The sequence below is a fragment of the Ovis canadensis genome, chromosome X, assembly GCF_042477335.2.
Source record: "Ovis canadensis isolate MfBH-ARS-UI-01 breed Bighorn chromosome X, ARS-UI_OviCan_v2, whole genome shotgun sequence".
Taxonomy (NCBI): domain Eukaryota; kingdom Metazoa; phylum Chordata; class Mammalia; order Artiodactyla; family Bovidae; genus Ovis; species Ovis canadensis.
In genome coordinates this window covers 115,268,272-115,294,112 of record NC_091727.1, presented here as the reverse complement: position 1 = coordinate 115,294,112, position 25,841 = coordinate 115,268,272, and the positions used below count along the sequence as shown (strand labels likewise).

Here is a 25,841-nt window from a genome sequence, read left to right as displayed (position 1 = left end):
TTTGAAATAGCTCACCTGGAATTCCATCACCTCCACTAGCTTTGTTCATAGTGATGCTTTCTAAGGCCCACTTGACTTCACATTCCAGGATGTCTGGCTCTAGATGAGTGATCACACCATCATGATTATCTGGGTCATGAAGATTTTTTTGGTACAGTTCTTCTGTGTATTCTTGCCACCTCTTCTTAATATCTTCTGCTTCTGTTAGGTCCGTACCATTTCTGTCCTTTATTGAGCCAATCTTTGCATGAAATGTTCCCTTGGTATCTCTAATTTTCTTGAAGAGATCTCTAGTCTTTCCCATTCTGTTCTTTTCCTCTATTTCTTTGCATTGATCGCTGAAGAAGGCTTTCTTATCTCTTCTTGCTATTCTTTGGAACTCTGCATTCAGATGCTTATATCTTTCCTTTTCTCCTTTGCTTTTTGCCTCCCTCCTTTTCACAGCTATTTATAAGGCCTCCCCAGACAGCCATTTTGCTTTTTTGCATTTCTTTTCCATGGGGATGGTCTTGATCCCTGTCTCTTGTACAATGTAACGAACCTCATTCCACAGTTCATCAGGCACTCTATCTATCAGATCTCGGCCCTTGAATCTATTTCTCACTTCCACTGTATAATCATAAGGGATTTGATTTAGGTCATACCTGAATGGTCTAGCCGTTTTCCCTACTTTCTTCAATTTGAGTCTGCATTTGGTAATAAGGAGTTCATGATCTGAGCCACAGTCACCTCCTGGTCTTGTTTTTGTTGACTGCATAGAGCTTCTTCATCTTTGGCTGCAAAGAATATACTCAATCTGATTTTGGTGTTGACCATCTGGTGATGTCCATGTGTAGAGTCTTCTCTTGTGCTGTTGGAAGAGGTTGTTTGCTATGACCAGTGCGTTTTCTTGGCAAAACTCTATTAGTCTTTGCCCTGCTTCATTTCGCATTCCAAGGCCAAATTTGCCTGTTACTCCAGGTGTTTCTTGACTTCCTACTTTTGCATTCCAGTCCCCTATAATGAAAAGGACATCTTTTTTGGGTGTTAGTTCTAAAAGGTCTTGTTGGCCTTCATAGAACCGTTCAACTTCAGCTTCTTCAGCGTTACTGGTTGGGGCATAGACTTGGATTACTGTGATATTGAATGGTTTGCCTTGGAAACGAACAGAGATCATTCTGTCGTTTTTGAGACTGCATCCAAGTACTGCAGCTCTTAACCACTTAGCAAATAGCCCATCCACACCCTGGTTAAGGAGCAATTAAATATGAACACTTCCATGAACGGACTTATGGGGGCGCTCATTCGCAAATGCCTGGGCTAGTTCCATCAGCGGTCAGAGGATCACGGTTCCTAAGAAGCATCCCGCAAGGGTTGATTTCCGACTTGCATGGTACCTTCAGGTACATTATCTCATTCAATCCCTTAACAACCCTGAAGGGGGTAGCACGGAGATGATCATCCCCGCGAGATGCAGTAAATTTAGGTGACAACAGCAAGGCCCTGCAGCCGTTGAGGGTGAAAAGTAGAGGTCCCCTGTTTCTCCTTTTGGAGGGGGAAGACTCTTTCCAGGGGGCAGCACAAGGGGAACGATCTCATGTTGCTAATGCCCACTGCTCACCACCTGGGCCTCACGGATGAAGAAGTGAAGACACCTCTACCTCTCCTATCTCTGCCTTTTTCCTACTGGACTGGGGCCAATCTGGCCGTAGGCTATGGACAAGAACCCTATATTATCCCCTTCCCACTACCTTGATTTAGGCAATAGAAAGCGTTTTGAATAGTTCGTTTATCTATTCAAAATTAGTAGGGAGCACCAACCATGCCCCAGCCATTGTTTTAGGTCTGGGGATTCAGCTGTGAACAAAGCAGAGACCAACACTCTAGAGTTGACAATTACCGTGGACAGAGACTCCTAAAAAGTTGGGCATACACTGGATTGTCTTAACATTTCAAAAATATGTTAAATCTACAGTGGTCTCTTACATCTTCAATGTCACACACACACACACCGTTCAAGGTGTTTTTTGTGTAAATCTGGACTTGCCCTTCAAGCAAACTACTTGGCCTGCTGAAATGTGGAAACACCTTTCAATTTAGTCTTTTAACATGTGTTGAGTGCCACCTATGTGCAGAGCCCGATATTGGGGACTTTGGAGAGAGGCAGAAGGATGAGAAGACAAGGTCCTATCTTAGGGGGTTCCCAGGACGCTGAAACGCAGTTCCTTGTCTTGGGAGCTCCCAGGCTGTAGGAAGAGACAGTCTAGACTGGGAAGGCAAACAACTTCGGGACCCACTTTCAGAGGGGAGTCCCAAGTACATGCAAAATGAATTCAGCCTAGGCTGCCTGGAATCGGTAGATGGTTCCTTGTGATGATGGGGAACAAGAGAGCAGATGCCCTCTGTTAGGAGCTGTCGCATGTCCCAAGGACGAGGAGGAACCCGGGCAGCCTCTTCTGGATTATCCTTTATCCTGGCAAGTCTTCTGAATAAGTGGAAGGATGGGGTGGGGACATTCCAGTTAGAGGGTGCTTCCTGGAGGGATAGGAGAAATGGGGGCACCGGGCACAATTCAAACCCAGTCAAGACACAGAGGAGAGAGGCGGGCCAGTGCCTGAGGGTCTCGGCTAAGTCCTTACAGCTGCGGGGTGGCCGTGCGGATGGACCGAGTCAGGGGTAGAGGGAGTGAGCGGGGGCAGTGCCTCGGTTCCTTGACAGCTGTTAAGGAAGCGTGGCGACAAAGGGTTAAGTGTGCCCGCCACCGCCCCAAACGCTTCCTGTGTTTGAAATCCTTCAGGTCTCCAGAACCCTCTGGCCCCCGGCCAGGCGGGCATTGTCCGGGGAGCCGCTTGTGGGCTGTCAGAGCGGCCGCGCCGCCTTTGTTGTGGGGCCACCTCGAGGTTCCCTCTCGCGCCCTGGCTGGGGCTGCCGAGTGCGTGCCGGGAGGGGGGCGGTGCGGGAGGCTCGCTCCCTCTCCCTCTTCCTGGCCCCCCCTCCAGCCCTCCCGATGACCACATGACCAAGTGGGCTCGCGGCCAAGCCACAGGCTACAAAATGCAGCCCCTGGAGTGAGCGGGGCGCATTCCCGCTGGCAGCTTGAGCCCCGGGCCGTTGGAGCCACAGCCGAGCCGCCAGCCATTTGGAACGGGCTCGCCCCCGGAGCCGCCGAGACCAGCTGGGCGGCGCTGCCCCGCGGCGGGAGAGGGAGGCTGCAGGAGACAGGAGGCGGCGGCCGGCTAGCCCGTGGCGCGGCTCGGGGCGCACGGTCTCGCGGCCTGGAGCCACGCGAGCTCCGCGCCCTGCAGCCCGCCCGAGCCGCAGCTCGCGCCTCCCTCGGCCCCCGGCCTCTCCGCCCCCCACCCCCGCCCCCTGGCCCGGGCCGCGCGGCGGCGGCCGGCGGAGCAGCATGAATCTGCGGCTCTGCGTGCAGGCGCTCCTGCTGCTCTGGCTTTGCCTGAACGCGGTGTGCGGAGGTGAGTGCGCGCCCTCCCGCTAGTCCGCGCTGCAGACCCCGCGCTCCCCGCCCTCCGCCCCGACGATCACTCCCTCTCCGCCTCCCGGGAGCCGCGCGCGAGCCGTACCGGAGCCGCCACGCGCCGGGCCTCCCACTGACAGGGCGCCCGGGGTCAGGGGCCCGCCGGCCGCGGACACCGCTCCCTCTGGGGCAGTGGGGGGCTCGGCTCGGCCTGGGGCCTCACCGGTCCGGAGCCTGGCCCCTCCCGGTCGCCCCTCGCAGTCTGAGGAGCTCAGGGCCGCAGGAGTGCGCCCCGGGTCCCGCGCCCCACGCCCCACGTGCTGCAGGGAATCGGGGGGAGGCGCGTCCCGCTCCCCTCGTGGATCATTGGAGGGAGCTGACCTGAGCCGGGTGGGCAGGGCTCCCGCGTGGAAAGTTAGGGGCCGCCGGCCGGTCCAGGGGCGCGGGCCACTGGGGATGATGTGCCAAGAAGCAGACGTGACACTTGTTGCATAGGCAGGAGCGCGCGGCGGGGGCGGCGGCCTGGAGCCCAGCTGTTGCTCCTTGCAGCCTGCATGTGAGCTGAGGCAACCTACCCTGGGCTGGGCCGGGCAGGGCCGGGCCGGGCTGGTCTCCTCCCTTACCCCCAAGTCCTGTTTGGTCTGCTCTCCTGCTCCCATACGGGAAGACTCTCCCCAAGGCCTCAGTCCCACCGCAGGGACTCAGTTCTTCGAGATCCTGGCTCCCTCCCACCTCCCCTTCACCCCAGGCATGGTCATGCTTCGCTTCAGTCCCCCTGTCTCCAGGCACCAAACAAGGCAAGAGCGCCTGACCCCGGTCGATACCTCCAGGTAGCTGGCCCCCACCTGCACCACAGCCCCACCTGGCATACTTGGCAATCATCCCCAAGCCTGGTCCCCACCCACAGCCCAGCCTCCCGGTCCAGGCTGCCTGTCTGTGCGTCAGTGTCTCCTGGGGCTGCCAGCTCCCACCTCCAGCTGCCACAGTCCTGTGATCTGGCTGTCACTGCTGCCTGACTGGCACCACAGAATAGAAAGGCCAAGACCAGGTGGACTAATGCCAGTGCTAGGGTTGGAGTTTCCGGGAGGTAGGAGCTGAGGGAGGCAGAGAGCAGGGCAGCATGTTCCCTAGAGGCAGGCTCCGGGTCCTCCTTGGTTCCGGGTCCTCCTTGGTTCCAGGCCCTCAGAACACAATGCAATCTTGGAGGCTCTGAGGGGCCTGGCGGGGCTCCACCTCTCTCTTTGTAGGTCAGCTGCTTTCTCAGCTCTTTCTTGCCTTTGGCATTGCTCTGGCCCCAGGGAGTCCTGCCTGGCTTCTCAGGAAGGTGACTTGGTTGGCTCTGGCACCACCTGCCTTCAGCTAGCTATCCAGTGGTCTCTCTTTTCAGGGCCCGAGCCCTGGCTCAACCACCTTTTTGAGAAGAAGGGGAGCAGGCTTTTTCCTGACAAACTCCTGTCAGGCAGACAGTGGCAGAAAGTGAGCAAAAGATACAAATGAAGGACCCCGCAGGGACCTGCCCTCCGGGAGCCTGCCGCCCAGAGAACTTGGCAAGACAAGACACCCAGAGGACACCACCACTGGCAAATGGCCCCAGGTGGTGCCTTCAGGGAGAGTGGGTGCAGAGAGGGCATCCCAGAGGAAGCTGGGCCTACCTGATTGGCACACTTGGGGCTCCCCCAGAGCCTCCAGGGAGACCCTTCACTGACCGACCAGCACTCGGACCCTTTAGGTGTCCAGCTGTTGGGGTAGCACTAAGGTAAAGGCAGAGCTGGTTTCAACAGGAGGGAAGGCGCTGTCTGTTTCAGACCCTGCCATGTCCTGCTTCAGTTCGCCTTTTTTCATTAGGTTGCCTTATCTCCACAGCCTGCTTTGGGTAAATTCGTTGGCCTCACGTTTTGCTTAAGCCAAGCACTGGAAACTTCCCAGCCTCCCTCTCCCTCTCTAACCCCTCCCCCAGCCTCTCTTGGAGCCAAGGAGGCCACCACTCAGGGTCCAAGGACACAGATCCTGCTGTTTGTGCCTCCTGTCCTAGGTCAGAAAAAGAGCTTTTCTGAAGCACCTCACCCCTGGCGCAGACTCACATGCTGTCCGCAGCCCGAGTCCCCAGAGTTCCAGGCCTGAAATCCATGCTTCCTCCACAACACTGCCCTGACTTGGGAATGCACCCCCACTAACACACACAGACTCCTCCGCTGCCTCCTGACCTGGGATACACTTTGCTCTTCTGAGTCTGCAAACTGCTGAGCCAGGGCCAAGCAGCCCTTGGTCTTTGTCTGAGCACCTCTCTCTCTCTCCGGCCCCCTCCTGCCTCTCCCCAGCCCCAGCTGAGGCCTGGCCACTGTGACAGCATGAGGACAGCCTCTGACCTCTCTGACTCAGGGAAGGGGTGTCTCCACTCCATCCCCTATGCCTCAGAGCTAAGCCCCCAGGTAACCTGAGTCAGTAAGGGACTAACGCAGGTGAAGCAGACGAGCAGGGCTGCCAGGGCAGGTGTCCTCAGTGGCTTGGCTGGTGTGGGAAGATGGCTCAGGGCATGGGGCTGGGCAGACAGAGGAGGAGCACCTCATTCCGGAGACAGATGCAGGACCCCAGAGCAGTGGAGGGGACACAGCCACTGCCAATTGTGTGGGCTTTTAAAGCCATCACAAGACAGGCTGGATGGCAAGAAGAAAAAAAAATGATACTTCATTCCAAGTGAGGATGGCATGTTCCTGAAAAGTGGCACACACCTCATTGTGTGCTGGCAGGGTTGGAGTTCATGTGGTGTGAAAAGCAAGCCCTGTTTACCCCTGACTGTGGTTCACAGTGGAGATGCTGATGGCACTTCGGTCCCTGAAGGCTTGCAACTCTTGGCTGGATTGCCCTAGCCTTCCTTTAAGTAGCAGATGAGTTAGAGGAAAATATTTAAGTTCACTGGGGATGGCCCCAATTTCTACAGGGGAATTCTCTTGTGTAGCCAGGTCTTCTGCAGTGATGAGAATCATAAGCCTCTGATTGGCCCCTTTAGACAAAGGGGCCTGGGTTTCAGGTGTCAGCTTATCTTAGGGTGAACCAGACTCAGAATCAAAAGTACGAAACAGGTGGGTGATGGGATCACGGTGGGAGAGGAACTGCAAACTTCTGGCTATGAGGACAGTGAGCCCCCCGCCTAGTGGGGGGCAAGATGCCTGGGGCTTCTGGGTGACTGCTTTCCAGGGTCTGGCTGAGAACTCAGTCAGCCTAGGTAGTTCTTCTCTGCAGCCCTAGTGTCTAGACATCTCCCTGGCTAGAGTCTGAGCCCAGCAGCCATGCTCCTCATCCTGGCTCTGGGCCTCCCTCCCTCTTAGGGGCCTCCCCCACCAGGCCTCTCTCCCTGATTGCCACCACCACTTACAGCCCTGGGTCTGAGCATTTGCAGATGATACCCTTCCCAGCTGGGCAGCTGGGCACTGTGCCTCTCTTCTCATGCCTGCTGTTCCTGGGACCATAGCCTGTGCCATTGGTCACCCTTCAGACGCAAGAATCAAAACCTCATTGAGACCTTTATGGTCCTTAGGGTGCTTCTGTGTGCCTGGCCACAACCTCAGCACAGTCCTTTTTGCCCCGAGAGTTTCTGTGGTACTAACTGTTCGTTAGCATCATTCCTATCCTCTTGCAGAGGGCAGGGCAGCCTTGAGGGGGCTCCAAAACACAGGGCAGAAGCTGAAGCAGCTGGGGTAGGGGGCTGAGTGAAGGGGCTTCCTCCTGTCTCTACACACGGTCCAGCTCCTTTGCAGAAGGTAGCGCCACGATGGGAGGAAGCAGCCTCCTGGCCCCTACTGCCCCAAAGCACGAAGACAATTTGTGTTTGAATTTACATTAGGTGCTGGGTTTAGGGGGCCACATTAACCCACCCCCAACCAGAAGCATGAAGAGTGGCTGGTAAACAGAGAGGTCCTAATGGGCTTGTGACTCTTCTGTGGGAGGGAGGGCGAAGGGCTAGAGAGTGTGCGCATGCGTGTCTGGGCCAGCGCTGGAGAGCGGCAGGCCCCAGGGGCCTGGGCAGGGAGGGCCCTAAGGACAGACCTCGCCTGCTTCTGGCCTAAGAGGAGGAGAAATGCCTGGAAATTGTGTGCAAGTGGAGGAGGAATCACAAAAGCCAACTAGCCAAGGAAGGAACTGGAGCATGGGGATGCTGGAGGCAGGGAGGAAGGAAAGGAAGAGCCGCCAGGGGTATAATGGGGGAACTGGCAGCCAAGGGGCGGTTATATGGAAACTGTGAGCTAGCGGTGGAGACTCCTGGAAGGATAGAAACAGGTCTCGAGAGAGAGAGAGAGAGAGAGAGAGAGAGAGAGAGAGAGAGAGAGAGGGATATAGCTGGAGGCGAACCTGCTGGTGTGGGAAGAGGGAGACTGGGATTCATGATCGCTGGCCTCAGAAGCTGTATTTGCCCAGAGCAGCCGCATCCTGGGCATTGCCCAACACTCTGCTGGGCTGCCTCTCGCCCAGGACTGTCACCACTCCCCGCTCTGCTGGCCTCTGGTAGCTGGCTTGTCTGTGGCGTGCCAGCTCGCCTGCCCTGGCTGGACGTCAGCCTCCATGAGAGGTGGCCCATGGGTCTTGTCCCTCATCGCACCCAGGAACACCCAGCACCACTTGGATTCTATTGGCCAGGCTTGCTCTGGCACCAGGAGGTTTCTACTTTGTGCACAGATGTAGAGGGGAGCCCCTAGAGCAGAAAAAAAGCCAACTGGGATCAGAATAGAAGGAATGTGCATCAGATACAGGATGGGGGTATGATCTGGGGATGAAAAGAGGTGTGGTAAGGGGGGCAACTCTAGCAGCCCAGCCCCCTCCTGATGCACTTGCTGCTTCAGGTGACATTCACTCATTTGTTTACTCATTCATTTGTACAATATTTATTGGCCTCTGAATCTGGTCACAACCTGAATAGAATCCAGCATAAGGCAGAGTCAGAGACTTCCCTGCCCCCCTGACACAGAGAATCAGAGACTGGCCCCCCCCAGCAGTCCTCCAGTCACCCACCAGGAGGCCATGGGAGCAAGTGAGCCCCAAGATGGCTAGACACTGATGAGATGCCCAGGGGGGAGGTCTGATAGCTCTAGGACTCAAAAGTGGGTCACCTGCATATCAAAGGGTGTACAATGACATCATGTTCCAGATTTGCTTTAGAATACCTCCGCAAAGAAAGAAACAGGAGAACCAAAGCATATGTAACTCCATCTGGATCACTGTTGAATCTAGGTGATGGCCACGTGATGGGGGGGAGTTCATTTCATTGAAATATTGTGCATCTGAAATGTTTTCAGTGTATCAGTTGCTAGGAGGCAGTGGGAGGTATACTGTCTGCCATGCCCCAGCCTCAGTACAGGTCTGATACCCCAAACTGCACCTCTTGATGACGTTCTGAACACAGAACATGTATTTGTGCCCATCAGAAACATGATAAGACTATCAAAAGGACATCAATCAGGTGTATAATTCGCAAGATGTGAGTCATGGGTTCCATTTGCCCCAGAACAGTGTAACTCTTGCAAAAAGTTCATCAATTCATGGATTGAAAAAGAAAGACAAACTATGAGAGCACCACCTCATGGGGAATCTGCCCCTCCCCTGGGGCGCCTGCCCTCTGCATCAGCTTTTGGGGATGACTGGCTTGACTGGCTTTCTTCTTCCTACAGGACCCCTGCTGCAGACATCTGACGGGAAGGAGATGGAAGAAGGCACCATCCGCTACCTGGTGCAGCCCAGGGGGGCGAGGAGCGGCCCAGGGCCCTGGCAGGGAGGTCGGAGGAAGTTCCGGCGCCAGCGGCCACGCCTCTCCCACAAGGGCCCCATGCCTTTCTGAAGCAGGTACTTGAGCCTCTGGTGAGTGGGTGGCACAGAGGGGGCAGGGGAGGAAGAGTCTGGAAGCTGGGTGGCCCTGCTGCTGACTGCTGGCCAGAGACCTGCGCCAGGCAGTCTCAGCCCCACACAGAACCCTGGGGCTCACAGACAGCGGGCCGAGGCTGGAGAGGGGCTTGGCGCTCCCCCAGGACTCAGGTGCTGGCTCCCATCTGCCCGGCTGCCTAGAGTTGGGCTGGCTGGCCCAGGTGGAGTGTTCTGGAAGACTCGAGGTTGTGGGGGGGGGCTGCCCCAGGGTATGTGTGTGAGTGTGGATCCTCACCAGAGGCAGAGAAGGAGGCAGGGAACTTTGGGGTAGCCGCAGGCAGAAGACAGGAAGAGAGCTGCCCGGAGCTATGAGGGGAGAGGTTAGAGGTGACCTGCTGTCCTTCCCCCTGTCTCCAGGACAGGGGCACCAGCTCAGGGGCCTGAGGCTTTAGGTTCAGGCTTGCGCAGAGGAGGGTGAAGGTGGTCTTCTGGCCCGCCCCAGGCGGTTCCTTTGACCTAGGACACATCAATGACTCCTCTCTGGTCATTTTTGTCTCTTTAGGACCGAAGGGGCCACCACACGCCCACCCCCTGCGATTTCTCTCTACTCCTCCATAGATCGGCCTGCTTCTCTGGAGCCCTCACAGCCATTCGCCTCACCTGGCCCCTCTTCTAGCTGCTCACCGGCTGGCTCTCCTCCCCCACCTGCCTTCCCATCAAGGATCCATTCAGCCCCTGATTCCTGACTTGGGAGACCTCGCACTGGAATGCCAGCCTTCCCCCTGCTCTAAGCCCTACCTCTTCTGTCTGATACCCTAATGCCTAACCCTTCTCTGGCCCTTCCTGCCTCAGGTATGCCATGCGGGCTGGGTGGAACCCTCCTTTCTTCAACTAGGGCATCAGCCTTCCCCTGGCTGCCACAGGGGCAGAGGGAGCCAAGCAATGAGAGACTCTATTGAGAAGGCAGAGGGATGGGGTGTTGGCATGCAGACAGGGTGCCTTGGGAGGCATGGGAATGGGGGCTTGGCGCTCTGGTGAAGGAGGAGGTGAAGCACCAGAGAAGAGAGGAATAGCTACTGTGGTGTCTTCCTCCTCCTTGAATTTGGCCCAGTTATGGAAAGAGGTGAAGGAGAGGGGCCATGCTGTACTGGGTTGGCCAAGAAGTTCGTTTGGGCTTTCCATAAAGCTGTTATGGATACTTTATCACTTCTCTCACCACCTTGCTGCACTGCCTGACTGTCCCTCTGCCCCTACCCCAGCTAGTTTCAGCTCCAGCTTTGGAGGAGAGGAGATGGGCCTGAGGCGGCTCTGTACCCTCCCAGGAACGAAAGCCAAGCAGGACACTTGGTTTTGCCAAGAATCACAGACTATCAGAGCCAAAAGGCACCTTGGAGATCACTTAGCTCCACCTCCTTATGCAAACTCCTGCAAAAAGCAGAGGCCTGGAGGGGGATGGTGACCTGCTCAGTGTCACCAGAGCCAGAATGAGGGCTCAGGTCTCCTGCTCCCACGTGGGGACGTCCTCTTCCTTCTTGATGAGGCTTTCCGAAGCCATGAAGTGCCTTTCTCCTGGGGTTAGGGCTCAGGGTGCCTAGGAAGGGAGAGGGAACTAGCTGTGAGCTGCCCCGTGGTGGGATGGAGCTGTCCCAGCCTCCCTGGCCTCGGGTCCATTCCCCAACCTGGCCTGGAAAGTTCTATGACTGGCCAGCCACTCCCATTCCTGTGACACTCGCAGACCCCAGGTATTTTCATAGTGGCAGCTCAGGCACCGAGACTCCCAGGAGCCAGGAGGTGGCCTTAACCAACTGGACTCAATAGCCTTCCCTTCATGTTGACAGGACTTTCTCTTCCAGTGGCCTTTCCTTGGGGAGGGGGGAGACAGAAAGGGAGGGGAAGAAAGGGGAAAGAAAGGGAGGGAGGGAGGAAGGAAAGATGGGAGGAAGTATGGATCTCAGCAGGCTTTCTTCTGAGAGGCCTGGGAAGGAGAAAAGGGAAGACAGGAGCCTGATGGCCACCCATGTATGTGTGGGAGCAGGGGGAGTCAGGGCCCCCCGAGTCCCACAACAAATCCCTTTCGCCTATACCTGAACCCTTCCCCTTCCCTCCACTGCTGCTAACGCTACTGCTGTTGCTGCTTCAAGGCCCACCCTGGGGAACCAGGCTGGGCACCCGCTGACCCCCCAGTGCCTCTCAGCCTGGAGTGGGGGCTGACCAGTGTCCAGAAAGCCTCTTCTGTCATGGACACCCCCACCAGGGACTGGGCCGTTTCCCCCTCTTCCTCTCTGCTTCTCCTGTCGCATCAGTTGCCCAGCCCTGTGGGGAACAAGATGGAAAGGGATGGCTGGGAAAGCCTGGGGACACGAGCAGTGGGGGTGCTGAGGGGCTGTCTTATTTAAAGTGGTTGTGTGTGATTCTTAGACTAATTTATACAAAGTTATTAAGGCCCTTTTCATTAAGAAAGCATCCCCTTTCCCTAGTTGTGTTCACTGTGTTTGTAAAGATTGTTCAGTGTAAATATGTCTTTATAATAAAGAATGAAAAGCTGACAATTCGCCCTTACTCTTGGAGGTCACGTTCAGGAGGGGCACACCTCTCCCCTGAGGTCCCCAGTCCCCCCCCACCCCCTGCCCCGCAATGCCCATGAACTTCACGCACAGGGAAGGAAGTGCCTGCCTCCTATATCAGTTCCAGGTCTGATGGCTTCTAACTAAATTGCCCAAAACTCACAAAAAGAATCGCGATGCTTAATGACCAGTTCATATAACATGCAGTCCAGTTTTAAGTGTGTTGGCATCTGTTTGAGTGTCCTAATTGTTATGTGCAGTGTCCTTTAAGGGACTTTAAAAAATTTATTTAAGAACATTCTGATTAAAGGTGGGATTTCTACTAAAAATTGTTTTATATCCTTGGTGCGTGCCTTCTTCTATTTTTATCTACTTTTGAACACTCCTGGGACTTTTTAGCCAGTTTGCCTTTCTTGAGAAATGTTCTGTTTCCTGCAATAAATACATTTGATAATGACTTTGTATGTATCATTTTATGTCTCACAAAGTAGAGTTGCTTGATGCACAAGATAGCCTGAGAAATAAATGCAAGGAGTTCGATGCAATTCTGCCCCATCTGTCACACTTCTTCACATTTGTTGTCAAAATGCCAATATCTTGGAGAACAGAAAGGAACGTTGGGTACATGCTAATTTGGTTAATCAACTCATTAGGTGCACACAGGCATACACAACCCAGAGTAAAACCCAGCGAAGAGGAGACAGGAGTGATCCAAAAGTGCCTTCAAGTTTTGTGGGAAATTCTACAGATTTGACAGGTATTTAGTTCTAGAAATATACAATTTGAAGAAAGGGTCTTGAGACACTTGCTAAAAAGTCATAAAGCTGGTCAATGAAAGGTAAAATAGAAAATAACACCCACCAGCACACACAGCAATCTTATCATTGACAAAATGTTGCAGATTGTGGCAGTGATTTTAGAAAACATCATGTTGGAAGTGCCTCTTAGGAAAATTGGTACAAAATGCCTTCTTTCAAAATTACTACTTTGACTTTTAGGCAAACTGGTCGTCAAAGGAACTGGTTTTAGGCAAGGAGGTTTGGGGTGGGCTGGCTTCATGCTGATTGGTCTGTTACCTCCCCTAATCACCCCCAAAGCTCTAATTTCACATGAAACCAAGGAGGGGGTGGGCGGTGGCAGGACAGAACAACTTAATACTGACCCATAAGTGTGTAGCCTTTTAGCAGTCTACAGAGCTCTTTGAAAAAATATCAAATCTTTTTATTATCCTAACAACTGTACAACACAGATCCCCCATTTTACAAATGAGAAAACAGGCTAAGAGAACTTGCCCAAAGGCTCAGAGCCAGTAAGTGAATCTAGAATCTGGACTTTGAATTCTAGAATGTAAACTGTTCCTATAGTACTATGAAAGATCCCCTAATTAGAGAGAAGACTTAAGTACAAAATGTACTTAAACACCAGTAAGTGCACTTGAAATAGGTGGTGTAGTGTGGACTGGTGGAATCAAAGAAAGGCTAACGGAGGCTGACCAGCTAACACTGGCCCCAGAAGACCCAGTTGCGTTTGGTAAAGTTGGCAGGAGGATGGTGGACAGTGGAGGTGGGGGCAAGGAAGGGGAGTAGCTACCAGGGTCCTCCAGGCATGTGTTGTCACTAGATGCTAGTGGGTGATGGTAAGTCTGATCTCCTTAGACCGGACCATGAGGAGAAGTAAAGCTGGTGGCTTTCTGTAAAGATAGGCGTGCGTGTGTGCTAAGTCACTTCAGTCATGTCCGACTCTGTGCAACCCTACGGACTGTAGCCTGCCGGGCTCCTCTGTCCATGGGACTCTCCAGGCAAGAATACTAGAGTGAGTTGCCTTGCCCTCCTCCAGGGGATCTTCCCAACCCAGGGATCGAACCTGTGTCTCTTGCATCTCCTGCATTGGCAGACGGGTTCTTTTTATTTACCTGGGAAGCCATCTGTAAGTATAATTAGACATTAAACCCAAAGAAGGTGGGACATAAGGGTTGCCACCTTTTGGAGATATCTTGACCAAGTAAATACAATAGAATCAGAATAGGGGGGTTGTTTTTGAAAAAGAGAAAAAAAAGAAAAAGGAAATCACTTTTTGTTCACTGGTTACTACTGGACCAAGACGTGGAAGGGCGTGGGGGGTGCAGATAAACCTGAAAAACAACAGGTCTTCAAATCCACCTGGAAATCAGTCCCCAAAAGGCAGAGATTAGGGAGGCAAACAGACTCAGGCTATACAAGGCTTCTCAGGACCCCAGGTGTGGTATAAAATGAGCCATAGCCACTTAGATGTGTAACATTTCAAATTCTCCCACAAGCCCTGGCTGACTCGGTACCGCTAACTGGGGCCGGTCATTCCGAGGTGCTTATAGAATTCTATTTTTCAGGCCTGAAGTTTATTCAACTGAAATTTCTCAACTCCAAATTTCTAAATAGAGTGAATCTCTCTCAGCTGACTGCCAAAGGGCGTGGTGGAGAAGACTTACTATCTTCTTTTCTGATCCTAGAAGGGGCTGCCGACTGAGCCAGCATTTTTCTGGAACCCCTGAAATGTAAGGTCTCTCCAGGGTTCTTTGAAAAACCAATTTTCCCTACATACTGGCCAGTGTTCAGAAAAGGACACTCCTGACTGCTGCTTTGGACTTCAATCAAAGGCCAGGGGGGCATCTAGGACATCCCCCCCTAGAATGTTTCAAATCAGGGATTAGTGAACTCTTGCTGCAAATTGACTTTGCAAGCCATGAGGTCTCTGTCCCAAGTCTTCAAGTCAGCTATTGCCCTTCAAAAGTGGCCATAGACAAAATGTGAATGAACCACAGTGGCTGTGCTACAAAACTGTATTTATAAAAACGATGGTGGGCCATAGAAGCCTTTCTCATGTGGAGCATCAGCAAGCCCTCCAGCAGAGCCCTTGAACCCTTGTCTGGGGCCCAAAGGGAGGACTCCCATTCTGCAGCCAGGTCTAGAATTAAAAGCAGTTAATCAACTTGTTAGGAGCTGGCTCCTGTGCCATGCTATCGGACCATAGATATACTAGCAGAGGGCTGTCTGTGGAAGGGGAAGTCTGAAGTCAGATCAGGGCTCAACTCCCAGCACCACCACTCACTTATCTGTGAGACCTGAAAGCCGGTGTCTCAGTGAGTCCCATTTCCTCTGCGGACAGGATCCTCTGGCTTCTTCTGAGCACTATGGCCAGGATGGAATGCCACAATGCAGGTCAAGTGTTGGGCACCATGCCTGGCTCATGTATGAGCTCCCTAGTGGGAAGTAATATTATCTTCACTAAGCCTCAGTCTAACCTTGAGAAGTGGACAGGGCAGCCATCATTGTCCCCAATTTATAGATGGAATAACAGGCTCAGGGAGGTCAAGTAACTTGTTCAGACTTGGAGAGCCATAACTGGCCAGGGCAGTCTCAAAGTTGGCTCCGTTCTCAGCTCAGGTTAGCTGTCTACACAACCCATGGGATTCCCAAGTGGTGCTAGTGGTAAAGAACCCACCTACCAGTGCAGGAGACAGAAGAGACACTGGTCAATCCCTGGGTGGGGAAGATCCCCTGGAGAAGGAAATGGCAACCCACTCTAGTATTCTTGCCTGGAGAATCCCATGGGCAGAGGAGACTGGCGGGCTACAGTCCATAGGATCGCAAAGAGTCAGACACAACTGAAGAGACTTACCACACATGCGCACACGCAGACAATCCACAGGGCCTACCCGAGCACTGGTGGCCCTCAGCACTCTCCCCTGTGGCAGCATTACCTTGGGCAACACCTTATCCGGAATTTTGGAGTTGGGCACTTGCTCCAGAAGAACTGCCTGGCCCCTAGGTTCCTTTCTACCAGAGGCCAGGGACCCGGAAACCTGACTTCCAGTCCCAAATCTGTTTTTGCCCAGGGCTAGCTGGGCAGCTTGGCAAAGTCTCCCCTCAGTCCCTTCTGGGTCTCAGCCTCCTCACCTGCCTTGGCTGCCTGGAAAGAGGGGGTGGGTAGGAAGAACCTGCTTGTGAACAGGGCTTTGTTGGGGTCCCAGAAAACAGTGAAGATGCTTCAGGCCACTCTCCAGAGGGACTCAGTGCTCTGGGAGAAGAAATTGAAGAAATGGTGGGAAACAGGACCCCTGGACAGTGAGGAAGTCCATGACTGGGTTCTGTGGGTCTGTCTAAGCTTCCCTTGGCCCCAGAGGCTGCTGGAACCTTCATTTAAATTTATTTTTTAAAAGTTTTTATTGAATTTGTTACAATATTGTTTCTGTTTTATGTTTTGGTTTTTTGACCCTGAGGCATGTGGGATCCTAGTTCCCTGACCAGGGATCGAACCGGCACACCTTATACTGGAAGGCAAAGTCTTAACCACTGGTCCACCAGGGAAGTCCCTGGAACCTCCGTGTTATACTTCTCCCATCTTGCAAGCCAAATGCTTTCTGACCTTCACTGAGTGTGAGAGAATTGGCAGGCTGCAGCCCAGTGGCCTGAAGCTAGTGGCTCAGCACTTGGGATCCTAATCCCAGCTTGGCCTGTAACTGGCTGTGTGACCCTAGGCAAGTCATCTGGGGGTCCCAGTTCCCCCTCATCTATTTTCACAGGACAAGAATTAAAGCTTCCCTTCCCTCAGATTTACAGAATCCTAGCAGGGCAGAGCTGGCAGGCTCCTGAGAGGCCATTCAGTCTCCTGAGCCTCTTCTTTTTTTACAGAAAGTTGGGCTCAGAAAAAGAAAGGGACTCACTTAAAGGGACACGCCAAGCCGGTCCTGACAGACACTTAGGGAGCCAGCGCTTCCTGGGTGCCAAGCACTGTTCTGAGTGCATCGCCTGCCCTGGCTGACTTAGTCCCCATCAACTCCAGTTTACAGCTAAGGAAACTGAGGCACGAAGAGACTAAGTTCTTCTGAGGATCTTCTTTGGTATGCAATGGAATGGGGGACCCAGGTGACACTGTTTTAAAGGAAGCCAAAGGCACTAGTGAAATGCCAAGCAGTCACTCCCCGGGGATGGGGAAGCCTTCACTCTGACTCCCTCAGTTCAACAATACTTGTGTCTGTGGGATCTGGGAGACTGGCCTGGCCTGGATGAAGATCAAGGCAGGGATGTCTCGGACTCCTTCCCCAGCAAGTGTGGGGACAAGAGTCAGTGACCCTGGCACTGTCATAAGCTTTCCTACCCCTTATCTCTAGACTCCCAAACTTTCTCATAGCCTAGAGTCCTCTTGGCTTCCCAGGTGGTACTAGTGGTAAAGAACTTGCCTGCCAATGCAGGAAACATAGGAAACACAGGTTCGATCCCTGGATTGGGAAGATCCCCCAGAGGAGGGCATAGTAATACACTCCAGTATTCTTGCCTGACAACCCCATGGGCAGAGGAGCCTGGTGGGCTGCAGTCCATACACGACTGAAGTGACTTAGCACACACACTTTTTTGGGAACTCCTAAGCTGAATGATGAGCTTTTGCCACCTCATGCGAAGAGTTGACTCATTGGAAAAGGCTGATGCTGGGAGGGATTGGGGGCAGGAGGACAAGGGGATGACAGAGGATGAGATGGCTGGATGGCATCACCGACCTGATGGACGTGAGTCTGAGTGAATTCTGGGAGTTGGTGATGGACAGGGAGGCCTGGCGTGCTGCAGTTCATGGGGTCGCAAAGAGTCGGACACGGACATGACTGAGCGACTGAACTGAACTGAACTGAAGCTGAATGATAAGAGAAGAAAAACAAAGCAGGGAGGGGAGAGAGCACACAGGGATGGGGGAGGTGGGAAGGAGGCATCTCAGGAGGGAGGGCTCACCTCTGGGTCCCTTCTACCTCCATCACCTCAGATGCTCCTTTCCCCAGGAGTTTCAAACTGATTCCCCTCCTATCCCACTCCAAGGCGACTCTGGGCTACCCCACAGCCTAGCCCCATAGCCCTCTCTACCCCCATCCCAGCTTCCGAATGGCCTGGCAAGTTTCAGGTCCCATGCAAGTTGTAGCTCCAACTCGCCTCAGCCGAGGCTAATACTTTCAGAACCAAAGCGCAAGAAAAACCTGTTCTGCCTGCCCCCACCCAAGACTGATTCAAAAGAATCAATCTCCTGGACAATGAGCTCAACAGAAAAAGCACCTACTCTGTGCAGGATGGTAGGTGAATGACCACAGAGAAGACTGTTCCTCGCCTTGCCTCTGGCAAGGGTGGGACCTGGCTGCTGCCTTGGGCCCAGCAGTAGTGTGATGCAGTGAGCGTCTCATGTATCTTTCGGGAAGCAGAGGCTGGGAAGGACTTGGCCTGTCATCCAAACCCCATTTCTCGGGAGACCTCTAGTCTCCCCAGCCTTCCCTTCCCTGGCTCTCTGCCTTCTCTAATGCTCCCAGTCCTTCAAGTGCCAGCTAAGGCCGCCTCCCCTATGAAGCCTGACCAGATGCTCCTCCCGTCCTGAAGGTCACGGGCAGGCTTGTTCCTCCACCAAAGCCTGTGTCCTTGCCAAATATATACTTTCTGGCCAGACTGAGCATGACCTTTACCACAATGGAGGGGATGATGCCCGAAGTGATGACTGACAGGGGAATCTAATGATAGCTCCTTTCCACACGGAGTGCTGTGCTGTGCTAAGTCACTTCAGTCATGTCCGAGTCTGTGCAACCTTATGGACTGTAGCCTGCCAGGCTCCTCTGTCCATGGGATTTCCCAGGCAAGAATACTGGAGTGGGTTGCCATTCCCTTCTCCAGGGGCTCTTCCTGACCCAGGGATCAAACCCACGTCTCTTACATCTACCTGCATCAGCACGGGATCTGGAGGCTTAAAAATCCTGGCTCCTCCAAGCACTAAGCCTGGGTCACATGTCACCTTTCTGGGCCTCAGTTTTACTGTTTGTACAATGGAAATGATAATCCCTAGCTTCCTCACAGGCTTGTCGAGAGGCTGAAGTTTCTTAAGTGAAAAAGTTTGCTACACTACAGAGGTGATTCAGGTGTGAACAATGCCTACCTCAGAGGGTGCCCAGTTTGTCTCCTGCCAGGGGCCGTAGAAATTCATTTCTCAACATTCAAGAAATGCCTTTGAGTGCCTGCTCTGTGCCACATTCCTTAGAACCTGGTGAGGGAGACCTGTGTTATTCAAAAGTCACAAGGGCAGGTCTGATCACGATGGTGTCAGGCCCCTGTGGGCAAGCACAGGACTCGAGGAATTTTATCTCGGAGAAGTGGTGGGATCCAGTTGGGGAGGAGAGTCCGAGAAGTTTCCTTGAGGAGAAGTATGTGGCAGGAGACATCAGGGTGAATAGAGAATAAAGCAAGAAAAAGGAAGTCCTGGCAGAGAGAGCCCACAGCTTGGAGGGAGTGAGCGTGTGTGATTTATTTTTAAACCCATTTCACAGACAGAAAGTGGGCGCTGAGAGGCGCTATGATTCACAAAATGAGAGATTCCATTCAAGTCGTGTGTGTTAGCTGATTCCCTTCTGAGCTCTCGGCTGGGCAGATCGACAGAAGGGCCCTGCTATGGTAACTAAAATATCATCTCCTCATTAGCTTGCCCAAGGCTCTATCGATTTCATCAGCTGGGCAGGAGGGGCGAGGCCCACACCCACAGGACTGGGTGGCTGGCTGTGCCTGGGCCAGCTCTCAGACTGGCTGGACACTTGGCACGCTTCTTAGATGTTCCACTTTTCTTGCACTCCGCCTCTCTTTCTCCTCCTAGCCCCTCCGTCCTCCGGAGAAATTCAGTGTGGCGTGAGAGGCTGCTCCCTGCTGGCTGAGCCTGGGAATGGCAGGGACTTCTCACTGGCCATTGAAGGAAAGTTCCTGAGGTCACCTCAACTCTGTGGTTCACCGGGAGGTGTGAGGAAGGGCAAAGACCAAGGTGTATGTGGAGGGCAACCAACTGGAGTTAGTGAAAACTGACTGTTTTGCTTGCTTCTGCTGCAGGACTCTGAGTCTGTGAATGATTTCGTGGGTGTGAGTGTGGAGGCCCCATGACTTGAGAAGGTATCTACAGGTCATGCGCACAGGCGGGCTCTGATTGTGAACACTGGGCAGGTATGTGTGTTTGCTCCACGGCATGCACTGTATGCATGCATGCTTCCTGCTTGTGCCTGAAAGAGGGACAGAAATTGACACCTAAGGGCGCCGGGCTAGAATTCTCCAGCTGGTGGCTTCAAAAGGTGGCATTCGGCTCTCTGAGTCCAGGCTGGGCCCTATTTGCCTCCATACCAGACTTTACCTAGGCTGTCTGGGTCTTGGGCTTTGCCAAAGAGCATTTCCACCAGTTCTCCCCCAGCAGGCACACCCCTGTACACCTGCAGCTGCTGTGGGAATCTCACAGCCTCTGGAGGCAACAACAAATCTGATTTCTGCACATGCTCCCAGGAGAGGCCCAAAGGAGCATCCCACTGCCTGGCAAGGCCCAATTCAGGGCTGCTCTTTCCCTGTGTGCTCTAGTGCCGCCTTCCTGGGTGTTTCTGAACATTCTGATCAGTTAGTGGCCATGCCATGCTGGTTATTAAAGATTATCGGTCACCCCTGTCCATTTCCTATACTCCCAGGTAATATATATACATATTAACCTGGAGCTTCAGGAGACCATGAGTATTACTCTTGTTCTCCAGCTTAACAGCAGGTTTTTCTATTTAAACAGCCCCCTTCTTCATCACGTCTCCAAATGGCATGAAAACACTAGTCCACCTCACTAGTCTCAGCAGGCAAAATCACTTGCTCAGGCCACCAGCCATCAGTTAAATACTTGCGCCATTAGGTTGAGAACAGAAATGTCAGATCAGAGTCTAATGACTCCCTTGGACTTTGCCCAAAGGCCCAGCTTTCTCAGTGAGATCAAAGGGATGGGCGCTCGGGAGGATTCAAGTTTAGGTTCAAGTAAGAACACATGAACAGGCCTGGCCTTGTCCTTTGCCCGTGGGTAGTGCACACCAGCCACACCCACAGCATTTCTAGGAAACACCCTCTTCTGCTCCCTGGGCCTCAGCTCCTCCTAGGAAAAATGCGAACTGTGCTGAGCTGCTCTCCACAAGTTACTGCCTGGGCAGGGCTCCTCCTCTGCCTGCCCCATGACATGCATGTCCCTTCCAACTGCCATCTTCCCCATGTGGCAGCCCTGAGGATTGCCAGGCAGTGTGATGGAAGGGAAGCTCCCATCCCTGTTCTGCCCCTTGGTAGCGGGGTCACCCTCCCCCTCCGAGTTTGGCCTCTCTTGTCTGTAACATGCCAATGATCACTGTACCTCTTGAGTTGTCTTGAGGCTCAATGGAGTCACTGATTCCCAAAGCACTTGGAGACCGAAATCGTTGCTAGAAACAGGTAAGGAATGAGAGCTTCCCTCAGGCAGCTTCCCAACAGGGGAGCTTGCAATCTTAGCTTTGCCAGAATCTCTTTTTTATCCCCAAGGTGTAACCAAGAGTCCTGGGGTTGGCAGGGACCTTAGTTGAGCCATCAGTAGATAATTGAAGCTACTATTTATTGAACACTTATTATATACTGTTCTAAGTGCTTGGCATATATTATACTCATGTAATCCCCACAACAGCCCGTTGAGGTAGAAACTCTTTTCATTCTCATTTTATAGACAAGGAGACCAAAGCTTGATAAGCTTAGGAAAATTACCCCAAGTCACCTAGCGAGTCAGTTGGGCCAAGAGTTGAAGCCTGGCGGTCGGCCCCCAGAACCTGTGCTCTTAATCATTGTGCTCGATGGCCTATAGACAGTCTTCACTGAGCAGCTGTTTTGCTTCTGCTTGCATACCTCCAGTGACAGAGAGCTCACTACTCACCAGCTTAGCCTATTCTGACTTCATGCAACTGTGGTTGCTAGAATCTTCTCACATGTCTGGCCAGGCCTTTGGTGATCCAGACTACACAAAGATGCCAATTTCCTGAAGACTCAAGTAGGGTGTAAGTCAAAACAGGAGACTACAGAAGGCAAATATTTTCCGTGTATCCCTAGACACACAGAGGCCCTGTGATTCCGTTCCCTTTGGCATACCAGTACCTTCTCCTCAAATGGAGACTGAAGCAGGAAGTAGGATAGTTACCCCCATCTCATTAGTCCTCTTTCAACTGGGGTTAGTGAGTGAGAAGATGGTTCTATAGTTAGAAGCCAACACATACATTTGCATGCTAAGTTGCTTTAGTCGTGTCTGACTCTTTGTGACCCTATGGACTGTAGCCATCTAGGCTCCTCTGTCTATGGGATTCTCTAGGAAAGAATGTTGGAGTGGGCTGCCATGCCCTCCTCCAGAGGATCTCCCTGACCCAGGGATCAAACCTGCATCTCTTATGTCTCCTGCATTGGCAAGCAGGCTCCTTACCACTAGTGCCACCTGGGAGTGGGTTGCCATTCCCTTCTCCAGAGGATATTCTCTACCCAGGGATCAAACCTGGGTCTCCTGCATTGCAGGTGGCTTCTTTACTGTCTGAGCCACCAGGGAAGCACCTAAGACATACGCAGCTTTCACTGTATTAATAGGTAGTCAATGAATGCTGAATGAATGAATGAGTGACTGCACAAATGAATGAGGCTCACAGTCTCCTTTCCTGCCAGCCTCAGTCCCCTGGAAGAGTTAGTTTTGCATTGTGCTTTGAGATCCTTAAAAAGCACCATTTCCATGGTAACGAAGCATATAGATCTGCCACTCTGCAGGGCCAAATTCTTTCCTGTCACACTGACTCTGAGCTCTTCCAAAAAAGATCCTAAACTACCTTTGGTGCCCATGGAGTGGGGCACTGTCAATTGGGAGGCTTGAGGAGTGAGCACTGCCATGGGCAGGTCCCCCAGCGCACATCTCCTCCAGGGAATTCCTGGGCTGATCGACCTTGCTGGGGTTTCCATGGTAACAACACTAGGCTAATGGGTTGCCAGGGTGATGGTGTGCTACTGCTAAGATTGCACGGGACTGGACCACACAGGGCCACTGAGTTGAAAAGATGCTAATAACACCTTTCTGAGTCTCCATGGCAACAACACTCAAGCACCGGGTAGGCTTTGTCCCAAATGCAGATTAGGCCCCTACCCACCACACTCAGCAAGAACACCCTGGGAGGCAGGCTACTACTGGTCCAGTGTCCTGGGGCTTGGCTCCTGCTGTTCCCCCAAGGGAAGAGTCAGCCAGCCCGGCCTTGTCCCCCCTCAGAGGCCCCCTCTCTGCCCCAGGCCCCTCACCATACTGGTCTGGAGTGTCTGGCTGAAGCAACCAGGGCTTGGGCCATTGGGGCTGTCAGGGAGAAGTGCCAGGGCAGGAAGAGGGCTCGGGCTGGTTTTTCAGGGGGGGGGGATGAAGTCTGGGATACCTTTGGGGTTGGGGACATATCCTGGTATGGCTGCTGCCAGGCCACTGGACTCACTACCCTCTGGGCTAAGGCGCCATGTCTGCCTAGCAAATCCAGGAGCATGAGGCCAGAGTTTTCAAACTACTGTGAAAGCTGTGGCACATATGAATTCCATCAAAGTTGGATGGGCAGGGGCATTCCCCATTCAGTCTTGTCCTTCTCCCTACCACAGTGTCCTTGAGGAACCTTAGCTGCTGTGGAACATAGTCTGAAAAACCTCTACTTAAGCCAGTCTAAATGGAAAGACTAACTGGGGACCAAAGATGACTGATGACTTGCCTAATGTCCCACAGTCAATCATTGTGAAAGTAGCTCAGTCTTTGAGACCCCTTGGACTGTACAGTCCATGGAATTCTCCAGGTCAGAATACTGGAGTGGGTTGCCATTTCCTTTTCCAGGGGAATCTTCCCAACCCAGGGATCAAACACAGGTCTCCTGCATTGCCAGCAGATTATTTACCAGCTGAGTTACAAGGGAAGCCAGGACTAAAACCCAGAACTCTCATGCTAGTAGGCCCACTGTCAATAAACCAGTGTGTTATGCATATCTGATTGGCCTCTAACTTGGGCTCTTTGAATTCTCGAAGACCCCAGGGGCTTCTGTCTTTCTACTTATTTGTGGAGGTTTTAATAAGGATCTGTAGGGACAGGCAAAAATGTTTAGAATGGACCTTCCAAATTTGACTTTTTTGAGCACCTGCTGTGTGCTACACATTTTACTAAGACATACGTTCTGTGCTAGATATCATCTTATTTCTTTATAATAACCTATTTAGACAGGTATAATTTTCTTCCAGGGCTTCCCTGGTGGTCCAGTGGTTAAGACTCCACAGTTTCAATGCAGGCAACGTGGGTTCAATCACTGGTCAGGGAGCTAGGATCTGACATTCCATGTGGCACAGCCAAAAAGAAAAAGAAATTATCTTTGTTTAGCAGGTGAGAAAATGGAATCTTCGAGGGTAACTTAAGGTTGGGTCTATTGAATCTTGAGCATGTCTTCAGCAGAGACATCGCCTTACTAGCTCCAGCAGGGGATTGTGGGATGAATGCTCATCATGGTCTATCTCTAGTGACATTGAGCTGAGGCAGGTGGATACATTCGAAGTATTAGAAACCCCTTACTACCTTAACTAAAACCACAGCTACCTCTGCCCCATCGGAGACGACTGGAGAACAAATCGAGTCTCAAAGGGCAGGCATCTGTTATTCTTCACAACCTGACACAGCTGCTGGCCACAACAGGCAGAACATCTTGTGAGTTGTGATTGGGGAGCGAGATGATTCCTAGTTGCCATGGAAACTCAGGGGAAGGTGTCATGAACACCGCGTCCATTACACAGAAGGTCTGGGGCAGAAGCACGTGGAGTTACCTCCCAGCTGGTGGTCTGGTGGGTGTGGTCCGGCTTTGTCTGCCCCCAGGAACTGCCAAAGTGTGCAGGCTCCAGCCAGAGACTTTCCAAGGGTCGCTGCCTCACACCCTCCTTCATGGCACAGCTTCCCTCCTTCACTGGAGCTTGTCTGCATTTGCTCCTACTGCAGGGCAGTTGGGGGGGCCTGGGAGTCTCAGCTTCGACTCTGGGTCCCAGCTCTGTGACTCACTGACTCTGTGTTCCCAGGCAAGTCATCTGACCTCTCTGGGCCTCAGTTGTCCTTTCTGTAAACTGGGCTGTGGCAAGAATCAAACTAGATCTCAGCTGAAAGCTCAAAAGAGACCTTCCCTGGCATGCTAGACCAGGCTTGGACTAGATCTAGATTTGGCCCCTCTTCGGGGTGCCCATGGCCCTTTCACTGCTCCTGTGTGGGCCCTGGTCCCACGGCGGTGGCACTCCTGGTAGATGCTCTCTTTCTCTAGACTGGGAGCTGTGACTGCAGGCCTCCCTGGGACAGTCTCCTTAGGGCCCTTGCTGTCCCTACAGCCAGAAGGGCATGTGGTGTAGGGGTTAAGAGCGCAGGCACTGAAACCAAATGGCCACTATTGGCTGTGAGACTATGGGCGAGGTCCTGAACTTCTCACGCCCAGTTTCCTGATCTATAATACCGAGGTGTTGATCGTGTGTGTCACTGCTGTGTGTGTGTGTGTGTGTGTGTGTGTGTGCATGTGCCCATGCGTTTGCTTGGCACTAAGTAAATGCTCCATAAAAATTGTAGGAGAAAGCAAGGAGGGAGCTCTCTGCCCCAGTTAAGGGTGGGGCTTCCCTCCCTTTAACCCCGCCCCTCATTGTCCCCACCCCCATTTCCTGTCAGAGCTGTGTCCCATGAAAAGAAAAGCCCAGCCAGGCTATTCCAGTTTCACAGATCTGAAACCAGCAGGACTGAGTTTTATACCCCTGTGGCCTGGTCCTTCCCCGACTCCTGCAGCAAGAATCTCTTTCATTTATTTATGATGCATTTGTTAAGCACCTACTGTATGCCACTCCCAGGCCTTCTCAAGCATTGCTTACATCAGCTCCTTCACATCTCCTTAGCAGTACTCCTGCCTTAGCATCGCGTCTCCCTCAGACTATTCAGCCTCCCTCTCAGCCACTCAGTCGCTCCTTCTCCTTTGACTCATTTTCCTTATCTAAAAATGAGGCTCTGAAAAGACTCTGAGGACCCTTGTAGCTGAGGTGGTTCCAGATGGCCGGGTGTTCTTGGCTCCTTGTCCTGGGGTCAGGATGAGTTGTGTGTGTTGTGTGTGTTGCTGTGTGTGTGTTGTA

The 25,841-nt window shown here is 52.8% G+C and overlaps 1 protein-coding gene and 1 long non-coding RNA gene across 3 annotated transcripts in view; one reads left to right on the top strand and one right to left on the bottom strand.

The window, feature by feature from the left end:
* Positions 1-4,259, bottom strand: part of LOC138930486 (uncharacterized) — a 29,798-nt gene extending 25,539 nt beyond the window's left edge. Inside the window, exon 1 of the long non-coding RNA XR_011446199.1 lies at positions 3,836-4,259. This is a non-coding gene — a long non-coding RNA (uncharacterized lncRNA). The remainder of the gene's footprint in view (positions 1-3,835) is intronic.
* APLN (apelin) lies at positions 2,901-12,325 on the top strand. Of its 2 annotated transcripts, none has more exons than XM_070290800.1 (3): positions 2,901-3,452; positions 9,115-9,301; positions 9,867-12,325. In XM_070290800.1, exons 1-2 carry the CDS (start codon positions 3,386-3,388, stop codon positions 9,279-9,281), a joined length of 234 nt encoding a protein of 77 aa, XP_070146901.1. In that variant the 5' UTR covers positions 2,901-3,385; the 3' UTR covers positions 9,282-9,301; positions 9,867-12,325. The 2 variants fall into 2 exon arrangements, with proteins under 2 accessions (XP_070146901.1, XP_070146900.1); XM_070290799.1 differs by having other exon boundaries at positions 3,024-3,452; positions 9,115-9,286.
* Positions 12,326-25,841: the final 13,516 nt, after the last annotated feature.